This window comes from Xenopus tropicalis, chromosome 1, assembly GCF_000004195.4.
Source record: "Xenopus tropicalis strain Nigerian chromosome 1, UCB_Xtro_10.0, whole genome shotgun sequence".
NCBI lineage: Eukaryota > Metazoa > Chordata > Amphibia > Anura > Pipidae > Xenopus > Xenopus tropicalis.
In genome coordinates, this window is record NC_030677.2 from 161015094 (window position 1) to 161042554 (window position 27461).

The window sequence follows — 27461 nt, forward strand, 5'->3', positions numbered from 1 at the left end:
CATGCGCAGTAGCGCCCTCTGCTGTCATCTAGCCACAGGGTTTGTTGGTCGCTGTGAGAGTTGCTCGCTGGCTTTCCTGCGCTGCTTAGGCGGCCTGGGGAAGCTCCAGTCCCAGGGATAATGGAACCAGTACGTGTTATATGAGATCTCCCACATTAGGCTCACAGCAGCAGCAACAGCAGAAGGAGATCGCCCTTCCCCCGGCTGTCCTGCGGGAGAAGGCTGTTCCAAGGCCAGGAAGGAGGGAGTTGTTGCGGAACAGACATGGAGGGGATCTCAGCCCTGGAAAAGAATGTGGCCGAGCTGACAGTTATGGATGTCTATGACATCGCTTCTGCAGTGGGACAGGAGTTCGAGAGGGTCATTGACCAATATGGCTGCGAAGTTATCGGCAGGCTTATGCCCAAAGTGGTACGGGTGCTGGAAATTCTGGAGGTTCTGGTCAGTAGGAACCACATCAACCCAGAGATGGAAGAACTGAGACTGGAACTGGACAGACTGAGGCTGGAACGAATGGACAGGATAGAAAAGGAAAAGAAGCACCAGAAGGTGAGAGGGAAATATGCCTGAGAATGTAACTTTGTTTTGTTTTGGAGGGCTCACTGGCAACCATAGGGTTAACACTCTGCAATGCGCAGCATCTGGCACTCAGGGAAAAAAAAGTAAAATAAAGACTTTAGTATCATTTAGTATATAGAGGATTTACATACAGGGCTCCTACATTATCCCTTTATTGTTATGTTAAACAAACACTGCACTTTGCAGAATGTATTAAATGGTAACATCACCCAAAACAGATTTTTGAATAACAAAAGCAACTTCCAACATACATAAACTGGTTACATACAAAATATGTTGCAGAACATCTAGTAAGTAGGATTTGTAGTTCAGGGTAACAGTTTGGGTATAATCCCTGGTCTCTTCTCTATCATTTGGGCTCAAAAAATTTAACTGCAAGTAACCTGTACTGGTAAAGTCGCATTTTTTTAGTGTTAAGATTATTATTATTACCAACATGTATTTATAAAGAACCAAGAAATTATGCAGCACTGTACAATATGTAGCTGTATACATTAAATACAAATTATGTAGAAATAACAACCAATAACCTTTACCAGAGGTAGAGATCTACCTCCTAAAGAGCTCAAGATGAAAACATATTGCTGTCCAAAGTCACTAATGTCCCAAAAACAACTTTTGAATACCTTTCTTATTTGTTATTATAGTCTTGTACTGACAACGTGACTGGATATGCAAATGTCATTCTGAATATAAGTATATATCTAGAGACTTGACTGCTCAGCTATAAATATGTTAAACAAATACTTAAGTGCTTACCAAAGAAGTAAAATATATACTTTACTTTTTTGTGCTCTGATTTAAATACCCAGTGATTATTAGTTCAGATACACATAAGTGTATCATCATCAGTGTTTAATTTCTTCTCTCTTTCACAACTCATCTCCTTTTTGAGATGGGTTAATTTAGTTGGGCTTATGTAGAAAAACTACTACATTTTCCAAAGACAAACATGATTGCACAGATTGAAAGGAATCGTGCAACTCAGTTCAGGATTAAATAGTCAATAAATCTGCAGTATGGATAAATTTGTTATTAACCTTTATTAACTTAGATTGGGGCAGGGACCTCCTTCCTACTGTGTCTCATACCACATGGCACTCCCTGTGCATTTATATATATTTATTTTATTTATTTATTATAACACTTGTCCTCCCTGTGTGTAATTTTGTATTTTGTAAGATTGTACAGTGCTGCGTACCCTTGTGGTGCTTTATAAATAAAGTTATACATACATACATTTATATAACACCAGTTATGTAGTGGTATGATTGCTACTTGGTAGCCGCTATGTGGACTGGCAGTCTACAGGAGGGTCTGTCAGTACACCTGGTATTTATGCAAACAATACTTGCCTTCAAGCCAGGAATTCAAAAAGAAGCACCTGCTTTGAGGCCACTTGGAACAACATCTAAAGGTGGCCATACACGCACCGATATTATCGTACGAAACCTCGTTTCGTACGATAATCGGTGCGTGTATGGCATGTCAGTGAGCCGACCGATATCGCAGGTAGCTGCTGATATCGGTCGACTCGCCGATCGGCCAGGTTAGAAAATTTTGATCGGGCGCCATAGAAGGCGCCTGACCAAAATTCTCCCTTCAGAGCTGAATCGGCAGAAGGAGGTAGAAATCCTATTGTTTCTACCTCCTTACCTGCCGATTCAGCCCTGAATGGTGTGTGGCGGATCTTACGATGTTTCGTGCGACCGATGGTCGTACGAAACATCGTCGGATCGCCACGTGTATGGCCACCTTAAAGGGTTGGGGAGCAACATGTTGCTCATGAGCCATTGCTTGGGCATCACTGGTCTTGGACACTGTGTGCAGACTGGGGTGTCCCGGGCCCACAGCCTGGGGCCACCCATCCCAGTCTGGAGCTGCTACACCCCCCTTCACCCCACCGTGTACCGCACTTCCACCTTGCAGCTTCAATGGAAGGGGGAGCACGCAGTGGCAGGGAGTGGGCTTGGGTTGACGAGGGCCCACTGAGTTTTTTCCCGGTGCCCCACCGGACCAGTCTGACCCTGACCCCACACAGGCCCAATATAAAGCACAGGTGTTGGTTAGCAGTTAGCTCCTTTGACATTTATCAGATTTCCCAGATTGACAGTCATGGTCTGATTTATAAAGATAACGGTATTCAAAAAATTGGGATATCACATCCTACAAGTTGGATATAGTTGCACGTCTAAAAATAGTGGAACTAATATAAATTATGTGTTTTTATCAGAGCAGATAAAAACTGATAAAGTTTGATAGCCTGTATTTTTAACATGGACTGACTTACTGACTAGATAAAAATGAGTGTTTCAATCAGGATTTTCTTCATTTGGATACATGTATGGCCAGTTAGGTCCTGGTTTACACAGGTGACCTGTTGGACATAAAAACAATGTAGTTACCATTTTTCGCTAGGAGTAAAGGCACATGTATGTTACTCTGTTTCTGTTGTGATTATAACAAAGTTTCTTCCTTCTTCGCTTTCTATGCATTCAGTTTAGTTTGATCTCAGTTGTTCTTCTTGGTCTTTGTGAAAGTCTTTTTAGAAATGAAATCATCATATTTTTTTCTATTTTCTGTACTGTGATGAACTGTTATTTGTATGTGATTGGTACCTTTTGCTCACAGTTATCAAATGGTAGAACAGATTCCTCCATAGGAATCTATTTAGCCTGCTACAACAAGTCAGCTATAATGTGCTCATTTAACATGCCCCAACCTTGTATTCAACTTGTAATTATACATCTTTATTGCCAGTAGCAGTGAATTAAGTCATACAATGTTAGTCATATAATTGTATGTATAAACCATATTAATCTAAGTCAGGTTTATATAAACCTTATTTTTTAAATTGCTCTTGCAGTGAATTGTCCTACACTTTATGTATAAAGCTTAGCTTGTGGAAATATAACTTATTATTATTAAACCATATACCCTAATTTAGTTCTGATTGCTTGGGAATATGTAGGAAATTGTTGAAAATCCACATTTGAAGCTAATACTACCAGGAGACATTTCATTAATTGAATTGGGGATACTTTCTACCCAGCTTTAATTTATAATAATATTTTACTTTATCTGTAGTCCCATAGGTGTGAGTTTTACTAACTGCCTGAACTAACCACCTCACTTTCATTTTAATTTTTATTTAAAGATTTATTATTATGGAAGGTGGTTCATATAATGGGGATAAGAGACCAGTATTTGAAACGTATGAAGTATGCACTGTATACAGATTTACAGATTTTAAGTCTTTGGTTCTGCATCTCCTATTCCCACACAGTTTTTCATTTAGGTATGCAGTGTTCTCCCTAGAAAAAAAAAAACACTGGAAACTTCACTGCATGAGCTAGAAGTAATGTGCCTGGCCAAAAAAGCCTGGGGAGAACACTGGGTCTGTGACTTTAACTAATGGAGTCCATTATTTGTAAGAGGCACTGGTTCTCCTGCAATTTATATAAGCATATTTCTGTTCGGCTGGCAGTTTTTGAAGCAGATTTATGGGGTAATGTAATAAATGGTCTTACATTTGCTACTTGCTTTGTAACTCATAGCAACCAATCAACAGGTAACATGTACTGGTCAGCTGTTTGAAAACTAACATCTGACTGGTTGCTTTTGGTTACTAGATGTGGGCAAATGTAAGACATTTTAATGTATTACCCCGATAGGCAGTTTGGGAATTTAGAATCATTTTTTAAATTAAGAAAGATCCATCAACTAGGTTTAAAGGTGATTTATCATACCGATTGTGTATATTTTGTTTTACGATTATTTGTTATTTATAGCATTACACGTTTGTGCTGCCTTTTACAGAAAGTATACATCACTCTCAGGAATTGACCCCAGCTCTGCAAAGCAGAAGTGCTCACTCGCTGAGCCACCGTGCTGCTGTGTCTTTATTTATTTCATTATTTATTTTTCAGTCTGCGTGTATTTATTTCATGCATAGAGACACCTAAGGCTAATGTCCAGCGGAGTGAATTAGTCACCAGCGATAATCTTCTGCTTCCACGGGCAACTAACCACTCAATAATGCCTTTCCACTGGCAACAATAGGAATCACAGGTGGAAAGGCCTAAGCATCACTTCACCTATCTAAAGTCACACAAAGTTGCCTGCAGGATGAAACTTAGCACAACTTCGGAAAAGTCACGCATCGGCCTTTCCATCAGCAACTCATTTTTTTCCGGTGGAAAGGCATTTAGGAGCGGTTAGTCGCCTGCGGCAGCAGAAATCTGTTGCGGGTGACTAAATCGCTCTGTCAGGCATTAGCCTAAACAGTTTTAATGCTGGGCAGGCAGCTCATAGCAAATAACCTTCAACAAAGTGAAGCTTACATTAATATCAAAATGATAAAATACATGAATATGGATATTAAAAGTATGTTTTGTTTTTGCTTTTTATATTTTTAACCTTATGTTTGAAAAAAAAAAAAAATAATAATAATTTTTAGCTGCCAGTAGAAATTCCCCTTACTGAAATCTTTTAAGGGCTGTGTCACACTAGGTACTTTCTCCTGCTGGCGTATGTAAATTTCCAGAGAAAATGCCAATCTGCTGCCTTTCACCACAACATCGGGGTGCACTTATAGACATTACATCTGCCTTTCAGTTCTCACATAGGGCAGATTATAAAACAGCTCTTAAGCACTTGTGTAATGCTGTTATTGAAATCATTCAACACATATGCTAATTTAGGAACTAAAGGGGTTATGTAATAAAAGGCATTACACTTCCCCAGTAGTAGCACCAATCAGCAGGTAGAATTTTCTGGTCATCTGTTTAAAAGCAAACATCTTATTGGTTGCAATGGGTTACTGCTACTGGGCAAATCTAGTGCCTTTTATTACATAATGGGGGTTAGTGTTTTATCAAAATACATGAATTACAGAAAGGGGCATATTTATTATGCTGTGTAAAAAAGAGCGAGAAAATTCGCCACACATCGCAAGGCTTAGCTGTGTAAAAATGGCGTAAAAACGGCATCAAATTTGCGTAAATTTTTTACGCGTTTTTTCTTCCACCAGAACTTATGGAAAATAGCGGCGTAATATCCGGCGTTCAGGCGGCGATCTTTTCCATTCATTTTACACAGCTTTTTACTCCGTTTACACAGCATAATAAATACGCCCCAAAGTGTTCTGCGTATGTAAATCTTTGTGTACTATTTATGTGCTTGGTTTCTACCTATCAAAAATCCACAATTCAGCAGTGCACTCCAGGTAGTATAAAAGCCGCAACAGTTAAAGTTTAAAAGTGCACATTATCACATCTCTATTAAACAGCTTGAGGTCTAACGCATTTTTTGTCAGCGCACTTCCTCAGAGACCTGGTTTCTACCTATCACACTGCTCAAACGGGTATTTAATAAATAATGTGTTTACAGTCTATTTCTATATATTATAACTATACATATTATATAGTATAGAAGACTCATTCATACCTTATAGAAGTTACTTTGTAACATGTACACTGCCATCAGTGTACATGCTACAAAGTATCTTCTATAAGGTGTGAATGAGTGACACATATAACTATGCAGCATTTGTGATTTCTTTACTGTAATTGTTTTATGTTTCTCATGTTTTATATGTAACTCATACTACGTGAGAGTTAAGGGGATGCCTCTTTATTGCATGGAAATAGACAGAGTAATCTTTTTTTTAATTTTGCAGGAGCTTGAGCTGGTGGAAGACGTGTGGCGTGGAGAAGCACAGGATCTTCTGAATCAGATAGCCCAGCTTCAGGAAGAAAACAAACAGCTTGTATCTAACCTGTCCCAAAAGGATATCAATCTCACTGAGGAGGAGTTTCAGAAACATGAAGGTAAATGCAATTACAGATCATATTCTAGTTACCCCGGTCCTATAGTTAACAAGTAATCTGTTGTGTGTTGATTTTCTAAAGTTGTTTCACTGAGTTAATCAGATTTTTATTTTAATATCTTAAGGTTCATAGCCCCCAAACATAACACAACAAAGAATGTTAAATAAGGCTGTAAATAAATGGGTTTATTTCTTTATTGCGGTCTTCCAATCAGTGTTCTTTTCAGGGTCATGTACTATTATAATCTGTGTTACAGTGTTTAATTAAAGCCATGCTATTTTGGTATCCAGAGAGTAATGCCACTGCCTGTCACTTTATCTCCCCGGAATAGAACAAGCTGCACTCTGGATAGAGAAGCATCTTCAGCTGATGGTGAATCAGGCCTTCCTGACTCTGTCATTGGCTTGATCATTTCCATTCATACAGCATGGATTTGTTTCCATTCAGTCAGTGGGAGGTTTATTTGTTGTGGGAAGTTTATGAGATGTAATGCTTCCTGGGGAGAGGCCTACAGGCATAATACATATTTAATGTGACTATAGTGCAATAATGAAAATTCTTTATCAACAGCTCACTCCCATACTAGGACACCCAGCACTGTCTTAGTGATAATGGGCAGGAAAAGTCAGGCACTCACCAAGTTATTCCTTTCTTATACGCAAAAGCATAAGAACTTAAAATCCCAAAGGCACATTATATGAGACATATTCATGCTGTAATCCAAGAGTGGCCCTCAAAGCCAAGGAGAGATGCCCCATGTTTTCTATTGTATTTAAAAAATTACTATATTCTCATCACCTTCCAGGGCTCCGTCACAACCCAGACCCTTCCTCTGCCACCATCACGGTGTCTTCTTCCACTATTGTTGTGCCACTGTAAATACTATTTTTCTTACTGACTTTGCTTATTATTGCTGCATTTGGTCTTGGGGAGAGTAAAGCTGGCCATACCCGCACCAATATAATCATACAAAACATAGTTTCATAAGATTTTCATACTGTGTCTGGGCTCCAAATTATAGTCCTGATCGTTTTTGCACCATGGAGATTGGTCGTTTAGTGAATATTACAGGTTAGAAAATTTCAGTTGGATAAAAATAAAATCTGTGCATGTATTTTGTATCTGACGATATCCTGGGGGGATCTACAGTGCATTTCCAGGAAGTCACTCTCATCTGATTAGTGTCTGACAAATATTTCCTGCTCAGAACATCCTCCAATTTGTTATTTTTAGGGCTTTACGCTACAATTTCTGTCTGAATGTTAGTTTTAGATCATTGCATTTAAATAAACGATTGATATCCAAACGTTCGTTGGAAGAAGATATACTGTATATACATATGAAAACAAGGGGCTCAGTACATATGGGGTATTACCAATTTTAAGTTAAATTAAATTTAAAAAAGGAGGGGAACTTATTTTTAACACCATGTAAAGCAGGGATCCCCAACCTTTTTTACCCGTGAGCCACATTTAAGTGTAAAAAGACTTGGGGAGCAACACAAGCATGAAACGTGTACCTGGGGGTGCCAAATAAGAACTGTTATTGGCTATTTGGCATCCCCTATGTGGACTGCCAGCCTATAGGAGGCTCTGTTTGGCATTACACCTGGTTTTGATGCCTCCAAAACTTGCCCCCAAGCCAAGAATTCAAAAATAAGCCCCTGCTTTGAGGCCACTGGGAGCAACATCCAAGGGGTTGGGGAGCAACATGTTGCTCACGAGCCACTGGTTGGGGATCACTGATGTAAAGCCTTTTAAATATGAAGTGATTTAAGAATTGTTTTACTGCCTAAGAATATGTATTTAATGTAAAGAGATAAAAGCTTTTGCTTTTAATTTCCTGTCCCATGTGTGGTCCATTGTGTGAGCCAGTTATACATTTGAAGTACATACCACCAGTACATTACTGAATGCGACTTTAAGTAGAGAGTGGCCTTAAAAAATATATATAAAATATGGTGTAAAATTTTGTTTTGTACCTGTATGTTCATAAACACATACTGGCACCTTACTACCCAGATTCTATCTACCTGATTGTAACTTATTTGAAATATGAGTAAATTAATAGTTATAAATGGTTTTCTAAATGAAAACCAGAATTTTTATGAAACATCAAATAGAAATTCCTAGCTATAGGATCTTCCATTGAATTTTAAAGAATGAAATCAAACTAGACAGCTAAATCAATTTAATCTGTAGGCCAGTTCTATCTATTTTATCAAAACGTATATTAACATTGTCCAAATCTTCCAGGGATTTGTATTGCAGACACCTAAAAGAAGGGTTGGCCAGATGAATTAAATTCTATTGTAGGCTATAGGCGTTCATTTTGTAACATTTTTTTCCAGATTTCATCTCTGTTGATGCAGAAACCAATATTGATTGAATCTACTTTTCTGGAAATATAAACATGTTTTCCAGGAAGATTAGTAACTTGATCAATAACAAATTCATTCCATTGGCCGTGGGTTAACTTTGTTTTATAAATCCTAAGAATAATTACGGATCGATCAGCAGAAATTATTTAATAATAACTTGCATATTGTTTTGAGGCACAAACAGACTTTATATTTTGATGATAGTGTCTCTGTGAAATATAACTGGAAGAAACGTTTAATTTTTTTCAGTTCTACACTTCTTTTTTCAGTGCTTCAAATATATTCCATATAAAATAACCCTGTATTTTAACTATTTTAGGAATGTCTGAAAGAGAAAGACAAGTTATGAAGAAGTTAAAGGAGGTGGTAGATAAACAAAGGGATGAAATAAGGGCTAAAGATCGTGAGCTTGTGCTTAAAAATGAGGATGTGGAAGCTGTAAGTACTGAACTTTCATGGCAGGCTCTGTTAACTTTTTACCTGAATGTTATTAAAAAGAGAAGCTTGTGACCCCACATGCATTACTATGAACTCTAACTACCCACAGATTTGTGTGCCTGTGTCGCTTGGCATATAGGGAGCAAAACATACTGTTAAGGTGGAAACTTCATAGAAATACATAGACATAATTTTTAGACCTATTTAGAGCCTATTTAGAATTCATTTAGTCCAAAATGGATGTTAAATTGTGAGAATAACTGATTTGGACCAAACCTGGATAATCAAATCCTCCCAAACCATGTCCTTTTCCACATAATCTTGTTTCAGGTGTGTGTAGGGTTACAGCATGGTGGTATTCTACCAGCCTGGCTGGTAGAAATGATGCTCGATGACAATGTTTTTAATGGGAAAGAAAGATAAAAAGAATTGCAAAGTCAGTATTTTTTTCTATAAAAGGCATAAAACAAAAGGGTGTGTAAGGAGATTTATATGTTACTATAGGTACCATATATAATACAGTATGTTCCTGGCTCATCTAGAATTAAACAGTGACCCAAGTAATATATCTTCTTCACTAGAAAACTTTAAATGTGTCTCTGAAAACTTTAAATGTGTCTCTCTCTCTCTCTCTCTCTCTCTCTCTCTCTCTCTCTCTCTCTCTCTCTCTCTCTCTCTCTCTCTCTCTCTCTCTCTCTCTCTCTCTCTCTCTCTCTCTCTCTCTCTCTCTCTCTCTCTCTCTCTCTCTCTATATATATAATATATATATATATATATATATATAACATATACTTTTCCTAACTTACTTCAGTTACAGCAGCAACAGAGCCGTCTAATGAAAATTAATCATGATCTGCGGCATCGCGTAACTGTTGTAGAAGCTCAGGGTAAGGCTCTGATTGAACAAAAGGTGGAACTGGAAGCATATTTGCAAACAAAGGAACAGGAAGCAGCCAGTATGAGACTAGAGATTGGTAAACTGAGGGACAAACTGAAAGGAGAGCAGCATACAAATGGAGAGGAGATAAAGGTAAGAGGCTTCTATGGTATGTGCCCTAAAAATGACATGCATAGTGATACATTGAATTATTGGTGGCTTTTTAAAGGGTCGAAACAGAGATATAAAGGTACAAGTGACAAAGTAGCATATACTAAACAAAGCATGTTCTTTTGAACTAGATGGGCAGCTAATCATTTATTTATTTCTCAATGTGGAACTCACTCCTTAATCCTTAAGGTTGCCCCCGGTAACAGAGATTTAACATGAGCGACTATTCTTCCCGTGGGACATTACCCTTAGGAAGAGGAAGTCTCGCGGTTTAGACTGTCAAAAAAACCTTTACAATTATCAGTAGCGAAATATGAATTGTGTAGCTTCTATGATAAATACTACAAAGCATTGTTATACTTGCTTCTTGATTCAACGTGGAGATCCGAGGCTGTGCCTGTTTATTACTGGCTGCATAATCTGTGTGACATCTGCTTCCAAACATGTACTTCATGGGCCTGAAGTGTGGCTTGCATACTAAAAATAAGTGTTGCTACATAGTTTCCCCAATGGAGACACCACCAACTTGAGCATACAACTATACAGGGGAACTCACCAGGTCCAGACTGGGATTTAGAATAGGCACTGACAATTCAAGACAGTGGCCAAACAGCCCCCCACCAGCCCACTAAATAGGGTATATATCTATGGCATCTTACAACAGCCCCTCTGGAATGCCAGAGTCCACAAATTGCCTGGGCTTGGAACTGACCATAAACATGTAACAATAGTGTTTCAATTCAAATCCCAATGCTTTTTTAGGATTTTGCCCAAATCTGAAAATACATTTTAATTTTTGCTTCATTTTGATTTTAACCTTTCATTGAGGATTTTATCTTTGTTCAAATTAAAAAATGATATATTTGGTATATTCCTGCTGAGGATTCACATGGATTTAGCAGAAGGGGGTGATGCATAGATCAGGGCAGATCTTTGATTGCATTGGACTGGCTAATGTGAAAGAGCAGCTATATGAATGTGAAGCAAGGAACACACAAATCTTGAAGATTAGTGTGGCCACATTTACCTCTGGACTGTAGATTTTATCTGACACTCAATACTTTGTAACTCCTGATAAACAGTAATTATATTAATTCAGTCATTTGTAATTCCATTGAAAGTAGAAAATGTGATATACCTGTATGTACAGACAGAGTGTTGTTTTCCTCTCTCCAGACAGAAACTCTAAATGAAGAGAGTATCTTAGAAACAGAAAAATTGTCTCTGGATCTTAAAGATTCCAACAGGCCCAGGTTTACCTTACAAGAGCTGAGAGACGTCTTACATGAGAGAAATGAGCTAAAAGCCAAAGTCTTTATGTTGCAGGAGGAACTTGCTTATTATAAAAGGTAAACTAACAACTATGTTAGGTAATAAAGAGCATAAAGCAGTGATTAAGTGAATGCCAGGGTGGTGCTGTGGCTGTGTTGCAGATGTGTGCAGCCAAAAAGCCTTGGGTAGAAAAGCAACCTGTTTGACAGCTAATGGGAAGCATGGAGAGAGTTAGTGCGACACAGTTGAGCAAGGGAGGGCTAAGTGCTAATAGGAAAAAATAACATGTAACAATAAAACCTGCAAATATCTGATGTACATTAAAAGCAACAAAAAATAATTGTTTCTGCAAAATACTAAAGGAAGTGTATCCTCAGCATTTCCAGGAGGGCATTTTAAGGGCGTGAAAATACAGAGCTACTTAGTACCCAGCCATAGACAATACTGAGAATTGCCTTTGCTAAAACACACAGAGACAGTTATCAGTAAATGATCAGCATTGTCTATTTTTGTAGCCATGACAAGTAGCTGCTGCTAGTAGCTGTTTCCTCTCGAGGCAACTTCCGCAATTTCAGGGAAATCGTGCCGGCTCGTATTCCATCCCACCGGTGATTTACATTTTCGCCGGTGGGATGGCATTTCGGGGAGATTTGTCGCCCGCGAACAGGGAGATTTGTCACCCGCGAACAGGGAGATTTGTCAAGGGCGACTAATCTCCCCGTGTGCCAGAGCCCTTAAGGTATAACTGAGAAGCTGAATAAAGCACCTGAATGTGAATAGTATTCATTGAACATGGATATGCCCCCAAAAATGTACACACAGGACAGCTGCCGTTGCATTTAGAGATTCACAAACTTGATTATTGGTATGGAAGGATGGGAAAGGAATGGGTGAAGGTGAACGCAGAAAAGAAAAAAAATGGGGCATATTAATTGAAGACTAGAGAAAGCAGAGCACAAATCTTGGGATGGAAATTGCAGAAATGAGCTTTAATGTAAAGGAAATAATAAAAGGTGATGTAAAGATTAGGAGAAAATAGGAGAAAAGTAGAGCAGAACAGAAAGGGAGAGAATAAAAGAAAAATGGTTTAGAGTGAAGCCTGATTTGTTACTCTTTGTGTCTATGCTGACAAGATCCCTTGTGGTTACAGAGAAAATGTTCAGACTATTTGGTGGGCAGTCATGGTATTTTAAGTGCAGCCCAGTAAATAACCATGCTTAATTGCATTGGAACGAACAGTCACCTTATCATCCCAAAAATATTAGGACCTGTTTAGCACAATATTATTATCCTGTAATAGCACAGGTTCTCTGATAGTAACATAGTAAGTTGGGTTGAAAAAAGACATACGTCCATCAAGTTCAACCATAATGCCTATACCAAACCTGCCTAACTACAAGTTGATCCAGAGGAAGGCAAAAAAACCCCATCTGAAACCTCTCTAATTTGCCTCAGAGGGGAAAAAATTCCTTCCTGACTCCAAGATGGCAATCGGACCAGTCCCTGGATCAACTTGTACTAAGAGCTATCTCCCATAACCGTGTATTCCCTCACTTGCTAAGAATCCATCCAGCCCCTTCTTAAAGCTATATAACGTATCAGCCAGTACGACTGATTCGGGGAGGGAATTCCACAACTTCACAGCTCTCACTGTAAAAAATCCTTTCCGAATATTTAAATGGAACCTCCCTTCTTCTAAACGGAGTGGGTGCCCTCGTGTCCGTTGGAAGGACCTACTGGTAAATAAAACATTAGAGAGGTTATTATATGATCCCCTTATATATTTATACATAGTTATCATGTCACCTCTTAAGCGCCTCTTCTCCAGTGTAAACAGACCCAACTTGGCCAGTCTTTCTTCATAACTGAGACTTTCCATACCCTTTACCAGCTTAGTTGCCCTTCTCTGGACCCTCTCTAACTCAATAATGTCCCGTTTGAGCACTGGAGACCAAAACTGAACAGCATATTCTAGATGGGGCCTTACCAGTGCTCTGTAAAGGGGAAGAATAACCCCCTCCTCCCGTGAATCTATACCCCTTTTAATACAGCTCAAAACCTTGTTTGCCCTTGCAGCTGCTGCCTGGCATTGCTTGCTACAGCCAAGTTTATTATCTACAAGGACTCCAAGGTCCTTCTCCATTATGGATTTGCCTAGTGCAGTCCCATTAAGGGTATACGGGGCTTGCATATTTTTACATCCCAGGTGCATGACCTTACATTTATCCACATTAAATCTCATCTGCCACTTAGCTGCCCAGATTGCCAGTTGGTCAAGATCCTGCTGCAGGGATGTCACATCCTGGATAGAATTGACTGGTCTGCAGAGTTTTGTGTCATCTGCAAACACTGATACATTACTCATAATACCCTCCCCTAAGTCATTTATGAACAAATTAAACAAAAGTGGACCCAGTACAGAACCCTGAGGGACCCCACTGAGAACCTTATTCCAAGTAGAGAATGTACCATTAACAACCACCCTCTGTACCCGATCCTGTAGCCAGTTTTCTATCCATGTGCAAACGACTTCACTAAGACCAATAGACCTTAGCTTAGAAAGCAGTCGTTTGTGGGGAACGGTATCAAATGCTTTGGCAAAATCCAAATAGATTATATCTACTGAATCCCCACTGTCCAGCTTCTTACTTACCTCATCATAAAAAGCAATTAAATTGGTCTGACATGACCTGTCCTTCATAAAGCCATGCTGATTACTGCTCATAATGCCATTCTCCACTACATAATTTTGAATGTGATCCCTTAACAAGCCTTCAAATAACTTGCCCACCACGGATGTCAAACTTACAGGCCTATAATTGCCAGGCTGAGATCTTACTCCCTTTTTAAATATGGGAGTGACATTCACCTTCTTCCAATCACTAGGTACCATACCTGATGAGAGCGAGTCTGAGAATATCAGAAACAAGGGCCACTGCAATTCTGCCCCTAGCTCTCTCAGTACCCGTGGGTGTATTCCATCTGGCCCCGGTGCCTTGTTTACATTTATCGTGTGTAACCCTTTAAGCACCATATCCTGTGCCAACCACTGTGTAGTTGGAGCTGAGGCAACAGTGAAGCTATTGGGTGAGACTTGGCCCACTGGCTCCTCTACTGTATACACAGAAGAAAATAACTGGTTAAGCACATCTGCCTTTTCTGTATCCGCTGTAACCATATTGTTATTATAACTCAATGGGGCCACACCCTCAACCTGCATCTTTTTACTATTAATATACTTAAAAAACTTTTTGGGGTTAGTCTTGGCCTCGGCCGCGATGCGCTCCTCATTTTCTATCTTTGCCTTCCGGATTGCTGTTTTACAACACTTGTTATAGTGTTTATATTCATTAAACGCAGCTACTGTCCCCTCTGACTTATATTTCTTAAAAGCTTTCCTTTTTTTCCCTATTAACTTCTTTACCTCAGAGTTAAGCCACATAGGGTGATTCTTAACACTTCTACTTTTTCTTATTAATGGAATGAATTGAGAACAGTAATGATTTAATATCATTTTAAATGACAACCATTTCTGCTCTGTATTTTTATCAGAAAACATAATGCCCCAATCTATGCCCTGAAGCGCAGCCCTTAAGGAGCTAAAATTTGCCTTCCTAAAATTCAGTGTCTTTGTTGCCCCCGTGTAAATTTGTTTCCTGCACCAAACATCAAATAAAATAACATTATGGTCACTATTACCCAGGGGTTCAACCACTTGCACATTTGCTATACGTTCTGGGTCATTAGAGATCACTAGATCTAGTATAGCATTGTTCCTGGTTGGCTCCTCAACAACCTGTGACATAAAGTTGTCGTGCAGCAAGTTTATAAACTTGTTCCCATTTACTGTCCTGGCAGTACTATTGCCCCAGTCAATATCAGGGTAATTAAAATCCCCCATTATTATCACTTGCCCCAAACTAGCAGCCTTTTCTATTTGCAACAGGAGCTGGGCCTCCTCCTCTTCGCTTACATTAGGGGGTCTATAGCATACCCCTACAATTAGTTTGGTAGATTCTTTACTATCTGTGAGAAGCTCAACCCATAAGGATTCAGCTCCCTCTGTTCCCCCCATAACTTCCTCCTTAATATTTGCTTTTAAGTCGTGCTTAATGAACAGACACACTCCTCCTCCTTTTCTATTGCCCCTGTCCCTCCGAAACAATGTATACCCCCCAATATTAACTGCCCAGTCATGAGACTCATTCAACCAAGTTTCAGCAACACCAATCACATCATATTTCCGCTCCAACGCCAGTACTTCCAGCTCTCCCATTTTACCAGTCAGACTCCTTGCATTGGTAAACATACATTTAATACTGGTTCCGGCGTGAGAATGACGTGTAAACAACTTATGGGCCTCCCTGCCATTATCAGTATCCCGAAGCAAGTCTCCTTCCCCAATTTCCCTTACTATGCCCACTACCTCATCTATCCTGTCTACCACAGAATTTCCCGCTGCACCCTCCCCCCCCACTCCTAGTTTAAAATCTCCTCCAACCCTCTAGCCATCTTTTCCCCCAAAGCAGCTGCCCCATCATCATTGAGGTGCAGCCCATCCCTGGCAAAGAGCCTGTAGCCGATTGAGAAATCAGCCCAGTTCTGGAGAAACCCAAAGCCCTCCTCCCTGTCATCAGAGGGGACATGGTGGCTGTGAATCTGTAGATGAAAGACAGGGATGAGCTGGGGAGGCACGCCAGTGGGGGTGGCCGACTGATCAGTGGCGGAGAGGCCCCTAGGCATAGACATTTAGGTGTACCACGCGCAAAAGAAGTTAATTGTCAGCTTTAACCCGCCCAACCCAGTTAAACCCATAGGTACTACAGGTTTCAGGACATCTCACTTACTGCTAATTAGATTGCTAACAGGGATGGATGAGCCAATTAGTTATAAACAAAAACAAGTTATAACAAAATGTAAGAGACAAGTGTGTGTGTGTGTGTATGTATACAACACTGGGATGTTTTGCTTTATGTGACTGGAAAGTGTCTTTCCTTTTTTAGTGAAGAAGCAGACGAAGAACATAAACTGCCACAATCTTCACCTGTGATTGATTCTAAAGCACCCATCCCTCAGGAGTCTGGCATCAAACGACTGTAAGTATCATAGCTATGTCCTTATTGACCTTGTTGCATAATATCAGTATGGATTTTTAGAATATATCTAAATGAAAAATTGACAGTCTTTTACGTCTTGCCACATTACCAAATGGATTAGCTCTGCTTTACATTAACTCTCATGTGTTAAAGTAACATGTTTTAGGTGCCAGTTCCAGTTGCAAATAATATGTAGAGCCAAGCTATATGCTTTAGGGATTCATCGAATCCAGGATTCTGTTCGGTATTCTGCCTTTTTTGGCAGGATCCTAAAAATCGTGAGACTTTTAGCGCGATGAGATTTATCCCTTCCTTGTTAGCATATACTGATTCGGTTCGGTATTTGGCCAAATCCTTTATGAAGGGTTCGGCAGAATCGAAAAAAGTGGATTTGGTGCATCCCTAATTTGCTTATAGGACAAGTTTAGTGCAACTCACTGAAAGTGGCAATTTCTAAGCACCCCTTATTGAATATATTCGTTAAATTTAGACCCCGTGCTGGTCCACCATCCTGGATTTCTATTTCCTGAGCACTATGCCAACATCTTTCCTTATGTCCCAGCACTCCCATGAACCATGTGCATGCTTTGTAGAGTAAAAGTCTAATGTTAAAATATTCTGATTTTTAACCTACTGGTGTACTAATGTTCTTTTAAAAAGTGTGGATGTATTTATACTCTGTGTAAAAAAAATAAATTATTTTGGTGCAGCCATTTGCTGCATTTAATATTTTATAGTTGTGTTCTAAGGATTTAGAAGGGCTGCAAAAAATTGCATTTAGCCAAAACACTGATTTGCATAGCTGTTTAAATGAAGGGTTAGTGGGAGCATGCTTATTAGCAAGCAGAAATAGTCAGTCACAATGCATATATGCATCCTCTCTTACTGCAGGGTCAGTAACTACAGTATAATAAAGATCTGCTCATTCTAAATACACTTACGTTATACATAAGAGCTCTTCCAGCTGGATAAAATGAGGGGTTTCAAACATCAGTATTTTATGTGTAACACAATTTAGAACTGGTGGCACTTTGATGTATTATTACTATCTAATATATTTTATATAGTGCTGACACATTTAAACAATGCTTTACAGAATGTTTATTATTCACATCAGTCCTTGCCCCAGTGGAATGTACACTGTAAGGTCACTATTGCATTCGCACACACTAGGGTCATTTGAATCAGGAGCTTGTTACCTGCCAGTGTGTTTTGGAGTGAGGGAAGAAATCGAAGTACCTATACTCTGGAGGAAGCCTACACAGACACAGGAAGACCATTATTCTGTAAAGTCAAAAGCTGTAAGCTATAGCTAAAAGTAATGTAAATTGCTCAAAGTGCACTCTGAATAAGTTTAGATTTGGGTTTAGATACCCTTAAAAAGAGCAATAAACCTTTATATTCTGCATAAGCCAACTATATATGTATTACCCTTCATTACTACTCTGTTTAGATACCGTTTCCTTTGAAAAGGCCTCTCAGCTAAAATATTCAAAACTTTTGATCATGTGCAATAAAGTTAGCAAACTGTCACCATTAACTTTTCATGTGAAATCCAGTGAGAAACACTTTTTTCAGCATAATAATAGTAAATTAATGTACTCCCATTTTTTAGCCCTAAACATTGGCTTTAATAACCACCATAAATTGAGATTTTTCCTATTTTTTAGTGTTGAGTACCACCCAGCATACAGTTATATGCTCATTTTCTTATCATGGCTTGTGTGTCTCCTGTCCATGATGGTGTATTCCAGGTAACAGGGTCTTTTTCTGTTTCAAGATTTTAATCTTCAGTGAGCATGGACTTGCCAGTGCATGGATGATATGTTCCTTTCCCTTTTATCGTATATGCCCCTAACAGTCACCCTGCTCATCCCTGTGTTGTACATCTGTGCAGTATATCTGTGTGTCAGTCAGTCAGAACTATTTGCAAGATCAGATTAGGGAAAATCAGCCTAGGGAAAATAATCGAATTACAACGGCAGGCATAGGCGCAGTCGGGCCGAGGGCCACATTAACGAGCCGGTGGGCCCTACTCAACAGAAAATCAAACCGTTCCGATCAAGATTTGCCCAATTTTAGGCAAGGCGTTGGTCAGGTTAGGCCCGTCAGGAGTGCCAATATATGGGAAGATAAGATGCTGAATCGGTCTTAAAGGAACAGTAACACCAAAAAATGAAAGTGTATGAATAAAAGTGTATAAAAGTAACTAAAATATAATGTGCTGCTGCCCTGCACAGGTAAAAGTTGTGTGTTTACTTCAGAAAGTCTACTATAATTTATATAAATAAGCTGCTATGTAGCCATGGAGGCAGCCATTCAAAGGAGAAAAGGCACAGGCACATAGCAGATAACACACTATTGTACTCTACAGAACTTATCTGTTATCTGCTATGTAACCTGTGCCTTTTCTCCTTTTTTCCAGCTTGAATGGCTGCCCCCGTGGCTACACAGCAGCTTATTATATAAATTATAGTAGTGTTACTGTAGCAAACACCCCAGCTGTACCAGCAGGGCAACAGTGGCTACCAGTACCGGACCAAGCGCTGGGTGCCCTAAGCAGCCTGGTCAGCCCCCTTGTCCCCAAGCTGTCCCCTCCAGGGCCGGATTTCTACTTGGGGCGCCCCCCCACCCCCGCCGCGAAAACTTGCCCTTTCGCGAACAAGCCCCCCCCATGACCGCTAATGCGCATGCGCAAGCGCCTAACTTAGAACTCCCATACGGAGCAGTGGGGAGATGTCCCCATTGCTCCGTATGGGAGCAAAATGTTAAAATTTGCTTGCGACGGGGCGGCATGCCGCCCCTGTGTATGTGCCGCCCTAGGCCCGGGCCTTTGTGGCCTCGCCACAAATCCGGGCCTGGTCCCCTCCCCCATGCATACAAGCACAAATGAATGGGTGCACCCATGCGTGCTGGCACCACACTGGGCGGGGGAGGTAAAATGAGCAGTGGGAAAACAAGGGCCCGGACTAGGGGCAGGCAACAGGAGAGTTATGTGCTTGCCCACCCCACAGTTTTGCCCTATGCACATGTTTCTTCTGCCTACCCCTAGTTCCAGCCCAGCGGCTACAAATCTCCCCTAAAATGCCTTGTTGTAGACTAAAACTGAGATCACTGCTAGTAAAACATATTACTTGCAGCAATCTGGCATAAATGGGGGAACATTCCAAAGGTAGTTAATATTAGTCTATGGCAAGGCATTTCTGGGGAGAAATTTGCTGGATACAAATCTCCCCATGTGTCATTGCCCTATGCTAGTGACCAATACATTAGGGTTTTGATGTAATTAGTAAGGTGGAAAATGGTAAAAGAACAAAACAAAAGATAAGAAGGGAGTACAAACTGTGGGTGTGCTACTTGTACTTCTTGAACATATTTTTAGCTGTAATATTGATGTGTAGGCAGCCATCTCAGTGCATTGTGCCTGATTCTGTGGGGGAAAGGGAGGGGGGTTGGTATCACTCCAACTTGCAGCGCAGTAGTAAAGTGTGACTGAAGTTTATCAGAGCACAAGTCACATGGCTATGGTACCCTGGGAAATGAAAAATAAAAAAAAAATATGTTTGCACTTTTAAAAAAGGATTTCAGTGCAGGATTATGCTGGAGAAGCTCTATTCACTGATGCATTTTTATGACAGTATTCCTTTAAACTAGGGATGCACTGAAACCACTTTTTTGGGTAATTAGCATGTCCTAATTTATGCTTATTAGGATTCGGTTTCAGCTGAAACCGAATCCTTGAAAAAAAAAAAAAAAAGGGGATTCGGAGCATCCCTACTTTAAACACCTTAGGTAAGGTATTATTTTACACTAATAATTCTGCTTAAAAATTACAGAATATATGGTTATTTATGGTGGAGTAAAAACCCTATAAATATTAAATTAAAAGGAAAGGCATCATCATTGGGGGGTGTCAATTATGCCCCATATCCCCAGTGATTATAATCACTTACCTGAGACCCTGGGCTGTTGTTTCTGTTAGCAGAAAACTGTACTGGCCCTTGATACTACAGTAGGAGCGCCATGTCACCATCTTCTTTTTCTTTATGGATCATTTGTCTATCTCTAGTAAAAATGTGCATGTGCAGTAGATTGAAAAACTGCATGCACACCCAGCATTTCTTTGGGAGGAGGAGAACTTGGGGGTGCCTTACAAATTGGCAATCTCCTATTCTCTGTGATTATGCCTTTCCATCTTCTTTAAACCAGGAAACTGTGTACCTAATTTTTTGGGCTTCTTTATTAGGCAAGAGGTACAGAGCACTGTGTTAGTGAGGATATCCAACCCCAAGTTATATTTAATAGTCCCCGTACTGGTTACATCTTTATGCATGTGCGAGGAAATATTGGGAGCTAGAGTGGAGAACTTTGGAGGTAGATCTCATCCAGCTGGCACAACAGCCCCATTAACTGGGGTATAGGATGTTCTTGTGGCACCTTATTTGATATACACGGTTGTATTAAAAAAAATGGACTTCATTAAAAATTGTGATGTGATTTGTCCTAAAAAGATAAAGATATGATAAAGAAATTTAACAATATATTAGTATACCCAGAATCAGATGAAAAGCTCTAATATGCTGGAACACCATTCTATGTTTCTATATGTATAATATAAATGTATAATAAATACACACATACATATTATAAATATATTTTTAACTGGTTTGATTTCTATTTTGTGTATTTTTTGTTTAATCAGGATCTTTACAGCAATAATGCCTATGGTAGCAGCTGGGTTGATTCCAGATGATCCCACTTTGCAGCCAATCAGCAGGCTTATCTCTATTGTAGGATTTTTTTTCTGTCTGTTACACTGGGTGCTGTTTTTGCATGTATATGGTGTGTTCCCATATGATCAGCTTGTGGCATTCTGATTGGCTGATTGTGGGATTGTGGAATGACAAGGCTGGCCAACCTGCTGCCAATCAGAATGACCATATCAATCATTCTATCTGAGAGCAATACACACTTTTTTATAGATACTGTGTTATGGGGTTACTTTTATTCAGTTAGTGACCACAAAAAATATTCTCTTTCTATTGAATATCCACTGGGTGTTTCATACATAATTATCTACTTTGGGAGAAGAAAGAGATGGTTATTCCTACACTTCTAACACTTTGTGTGAAATTACCCCACACAGTAACACTTTCTACAGTCAGACTGGAAGATGTTTTAAATTAGTTCATTTTTTATAACAAAACTAAAGACAATAGAAGTTATCATTATAATTAAAAATGTACTAAATTGTATATGTTTCAATGGGCATATGCAGAGCATAGCAATATATTGTTCTTATGTATCATAACTTCTGTATCTTTTTGCTGGGTTCAATAACAGTTCTGTTCCGGAAAAAATGTATCCTCTCAGATACTAAATAAGTCTTTTCCCTATTGCCACACATTTTGCAAGCCACTAATCAATAGATTTTTGTGCATCCAGAGAATGTCTTTATATGTGTGATCACATGATTGCTTACTAACATGGAATTTTGGGACAGATTTATTTCCAAGTATAAACCACAATGAGTAAATCTGGAATTGAATCTGAAGAAAGTTTTGCTCATCTTAATGAATCCTTCCCAGTATGGAATGTAGTTCTAATGCATCTGGTTTGTGACAAATGGGACATTTAGTTTCCTGGCCTCCACTCTCTAATATAAATATAAATCAAAATGTTATTGATTAAGCATAACTATAGTATTATGTTTGCACTTTGGTTGGTTGGTAGCTCACAAACTGTGTTAATACCCAACACATGTATCAGCTACTAACTCTGGGTGTCTATGTGTCTTTGCCATCAATGGGAAGCAACCTGCTATGGTCAATTTGATCACTGCTTCATGTACTAATCATCAGAACAACCAGTGCCCTTAAAAAGCCTATCATGACATGTCAATAGAACAGTGTTTTATCTACCATTCAATATAATAAAATCTATCCTTGCACACAGTGTTAATGAATGAACAAGTTTATAAGGCTTGGAATCTCGTTTAAAAAATACAGTATATAAGCAGTTTAAAATGGTGCTTTCTGCAAATGCTTTATACAGGTATGGGATTTGTTATCCAGAATGCTTCAGACCTGGGTTTTCTGGATAAGGGGCCTTAGTCTACTAAACATTAAATAAACCCAACAGGACTGTTTTGCCTCCAATGAGGATTAATTATATCTTAGTTAATATAAAGTACAAGATACTGTTTTATTATTATTATTATTATTATTATTTATTTTTGTGATTTGCCTAAAATAAAGTCTATAGTAGATGGCCTTTCCATAATTCTGAGCTTTCAGAATTATGAGTTTCTGGATAATGGATCCTATACCTGTATAAAGCCTAGCTTTACAGAACTCAGTATATTCCCTATGTAACAGTAAGGATGTGTGACACTTTATTTTTTTTTGTCTCCTCAGGTTTAGCTTTTTCTCAAGAGATAAAAAGCGTATGCCGATGATGCAAAAGAATGTCCACTTTCAGGAATCCTTTGGACAATGGACAGAGTATAACAGGGATGATGTTTATACAGAACAAGGACAAGAAGCATTACAGCACATGTGACATATTTTGCTTTGCCTTATATGCCTAAAAAACACATTTCACAATGGGACAATGACAAATCCACTAGGTCACCGGGTCTTTTTGTTTGTCAGGGAAAATAAGTGAAATTCTTAAAACACAGGGAAACAAAGCTGCTTGTAATCATAAGTGCAAGAGGCGATCAGGTTCCAGGTTGTCAGTAATCCATGTCTTTCAGAAGAACAAAGCAATAGAAAACAAGTTCCATTTGTAGGTATTTGTTGTAATCCTTAAAAATTCTAACAAAAAACAGGCCACCTGCTTATAGTTATGTTAAAAAATAAAAATCCAGCCATTGGCCAAAATCAGGAGCCTCCAGTTTGGCTCTTGTGAGACTCTACAACTAGTGGGAGTTTAAATTGTCCATACAGGATGATAGCAATCAAAGGCTCATGCTGGTCCGCAAGAATAACACATTTGCTCATCTTTACTGACTAAAAAGTCAGTAAAGTATAAAATGTATCCAGTTTCTGTAACTAAAAAAAATATAAGGAATCCCCAGTCTGATGCCAACATTACATTTTTTAATGTTTAATGTTACCATTAACCTCAGTTAATGTAATTATATAAATAACTGCAATGTTGGAAACCCTTGAGAATAAGGGTGAATGCACACTGCACACACAGCTACTAGTAGCAGCTACTTTTTCATGGCTACTAAACTCCAGAAAATACCCTGCCATAGATAATACTGAGAATTGCCTCTGCTAAAACACACGTAGAGACAATGATCAGCATTGTCTATTTTTGTAGCCACGATTAGTAGCTGCTACTAGTAGCTCTATGTGTCCTTGCCCTTAAATATGGGGGACAAAAATGATAAATTCTGCCAGTTTTACAGTATAATTGGTCGTTCACGCAAAAACCTTGTGGCAACCAGAAATATGTTTAATTATTCCTCGTTGGGTTGTGACTAGTGTGGTATAGCGAGCTATAAAGTCTGTGGCCCATGTAACATATATTCTCTGGCTTATTTTAGCTGGTATGAGAAATGCCTAAATTTGTTAGCCCAAAAATACATGTTTTGGACTGATGGTAAAGGCACCACAGGGGTGTTTTTTGGGTTTCTCTGCCAACAGAAAGGACAACAGCTATGAGTGCCATTACCCTAACAAGAGAAGTATTTTTGCTAATACAATCTCAACCAACACTTTTACCATAGGTTCCCAAATTGTGGACCTCTGAAGTCCAAAGTTGTATATGTTGTGGAACAGCCTGAAGGCCAGTTAGGGAGATATTTTTGATAACAATATATTTGCTGTCCTAAATTTCCACTGAAATACATCAGGGTTACAGGAAAAGTGCTGTAGACACAACACTGCCCCATAATGATCTGCGGTAGAAACAATATAAAATAAAGATCCTCTACGATTGTCTTAGAATAGAATTAGGTACATCATACAACAATTTCATTTTTAAAGGGAAATACCTCTTTACAAGAATTGAGCTACTGAGCGGTTGTTAAAAAACTTAATGTTATGATATCTGGATTTATAAGTGAAACTGCACTGCATTATTTACTGGAATTATCAAAAGGGAAATTTTTTGATCACAGTATCACTTTAAAGTTATAGTGAATTTGGATGAGTATTATGGTAGGTTAAGGCCAGATGGACCATTATACCCATAACAGAAAGAGGATGCAAACATTTGCAACACTTTTATTTATAACAATAGTTTCCAAACTATATTATTATTATGACACCATATAACTGTACTAGATCAGTGCAACAGTGATTGTATTATCTAAAATGGGATCTGCGCCCAGCTTTTATAAAATATATGAAATTCATTGTCTTGACCCATAGGAGGATACCTACATTTGCAAGTGTGTATATAAATACATGCAGGCATGCATATTTATATTTTTTAGGTGTATATTATTTGAAATATATTCTCATGATTCTCAGAAGGGTTTCATTTTATGGGAGCTGTGCTCACCAAGAGAAACACAAAAGTCTTCTACCTACAACTAAAATTTCATTCTTGCATTAAAATGTTGCAATATTACAGAGTGCAGTGCTCATGAACTTGTCGTTACAGGTATGGGACCTGTTATCCAGAATGGTTGGGACCTGGGGTTTTCCGAATAAGGGATCTTTCCATAATTTGGATCTCCATAACTTAAGTCTGCTAAAAATCATTTAAATACTGAATAAAACCAATAGGCTTGTTTTGCCTCCAGTAAGGATTAATTATATCTTAGTTGGGATCAAGTACAAGGTACTGTTTTATTATTACAGAGAAAATGGAAATTATTTTTAAAAATTTGAATTATTTGCTTATAATGGAGTCTATGGGAGATGTCCTTTCCGTAATTCAGAACTTTCTGGATAAGGGGTTTCCGGATAAGAGATCCCATATCTGTACTTGGTTCTTGTGAGACAACAAACATAAACTTATTCAATTTCCTAAATATCCCACTTGTGGAGTTAGCACATATTATCATTTAGGAGGTCTGCAGAGTCCATGGCCCCACATACGTGGCAAAGAATTGAGGCTGTATTCCCTTCATATTCGATAAAAGTCAACCTAGTTTGGAAGGATAAATTATTTTGTTTTGTTTTATTTAGAAATGAATATAGCTTAGTTTATGCGTTTCATCCTAAATCCGATTTTCAAAAAATAATATTTCCTGGTCAGTCAAGTCAAATTTGTATAAGCACGTATTGTTCTAATGAGCTAGATTTCTCTGAAACTGTGATCACCATTGCCTCAGGGGAGGCATTTCAGTTTGACCTCAGTTGAATTTGCAAATTGCAACACTTTGATTAGATGAGCAGAGCCTGTTTAGGTGAAGTCCCTGCTGCTCCTGTGTGATGGCCAATTAAAGTGTTGTTGGAGATCTCAGGAGAGCAATACAGTATGTGTGAGGTGAAATATTTAGAAATGTGTGAAGCAACAGTGTATTTATTTTGTATTTCAGAAAAAGGCATTTTTAAGATTTCTGTGACTCAGAAGAAAGGGTCAGACTAAAAGCTTACTCTGTCACTTTAACCAAAAGAAATCTACCAAAAGTGCACAGCCGGGTCCCCTAATGGCCATAGCAAAGCAGCTCCCAGAGGAGCAAGGCTTGGCACAGATACATACTGAGGATGCAACTTTTAGTTCTCTCATGGGGTACACGTATGGCCAATACTGAGAATGAATGTGTGACTGCAGAGCTGCCTGTTACAGTGAGCAAGTGGCTTCCACATATACACAGTAGCTGAGTGCTATGTACATTCTCCCTGGTATTGTTATCTTACTTAGATAGCTCTAGTAAGAAGCTAAGGTAATGCAGTGCAACTTAGATACCACTATCACACTTGACACAGTTCTACACTCCCAGCCATCTGAATCTGGTACATTTCTCAGCAGCAGCATTATGAGTCCCTATTGTGCATGCTCCCTGACTTCAAGATCTGCCAGCAACTAATGTATCAAAATGTAGCAGCGTCTCTTCAATAGACCTGAGAAAAGCATTAAAGCAACTTTGAGCTGCTATTGAACACAGGGGTGAGAAAAAGAAATTGCTTTGTGTTGTGTTTCCAGTAAGCACACATCACTGAATTGATAACAAAGGTACCTAGCAATGTATATTCTTTTACTGCCAAACAAACTGGAGCTGTAAAGGCATTATGGTAGAGAAAAGAAAGTTCTCTCTTTAAATAATACTAGTCTCAGTTTGAAAGAACATTAGTTATTTTAAACTGAGACTTTTTGGGTTGAGCTGGTGGAGAACAACCCCTATAACCTTTCTCTAACAGCTACCAGTAGTTTAACAGGTTTACTAAACATGTTATAGTGTCAGCTGTCTGCAGGCTCTGTATTTTGTGTGTTCTTTATATGACAGGTCTTCCATGTGCTTACGGGCCAAAGGAAAATACTCTTAGTCATAACTATTATGTATTAAAGGAATTTCCATTAAAAAAAAAAAACTGGTCTCTCTAAAATGAGACCAGTAATTAGAATGGAGCAGAGCCATTACTAAAATAACATTCTATTTTATTATTTATCTTTTTCAGCCATGTTAAAATGAAGGTTTCATGGCAAATTCTATAAACCCCATATTAATTTGAATCTGGATTCTTCAGTATTCTCACGAAGCACCTTAAAATAAGCACTGAATGTACAGGAGCCCTGTTCTAAGTGCCTGGTGCATGCAAATATGCAAGGTGCCTTTTGTTTGCCATATTGATTTTAAAGTATTAAGATTATGGATTGTGCATTAAAAAAAATAAATTTTGATTAACTGA

At 38.8% G+C, this 27461-nt stretch overlaps 1 protein-coding gene across 3 annotated transcripts; it reads left to right on the plus strand.

Moving 5' to 3' along the window:
- rilpl1 (Rab interacting lysosomal protein-like 1) lies at window positions 1–27461 on the plus strand. 3 transcript variants are annotated; one of them, XM_031901062.1, is made up of 8 exons: window positions 1–549; window positions 6260–6410; window positions 9110–9228; window positions 10040–10258; window positions 11453–11625; window positions 16552–16644; window positions 21347–21434; window positions 23061–23396. In XM_031901062.1, exons 1-8 carry the CDS (start codon window positions 265–267, stop codon window positions 23064–23066), a joined length of 1134 nt encoding a protein of 377 aa, XP_031756922.1. In that variant the 5' UTR covers window positions 1–264; the 3' UTR covers window positions 23067–23396.

What these genes read in the sequence shown, in the direction of transcription:
- rilpl1 (XM_031901062.1), top strand. Translation starts at nt 265, where the DNA reads ATGGAGGGGATCTCAGCCCTGGAAAAGAATGTGGCCGAGCTGACAGTT. An exon ending in AGGAAAAGAAGCACCAGAAG is followed by an intron (nt 550 to 6,259) that starts GTGAGAGGGAAA and finishes TTAATTTTGCAG; the next exon opens with GAGCTTGAGCTGGTGGAAGA. An exon ending in GGAGTTTCAGAAACATGAAG is followed by an intron (nt 6,411 to 9,109) that starts GTAAATGCAATT and finishes TAACTATTTTAG; the next exon opens with GAATGTCTGAAAGAGAAAGA.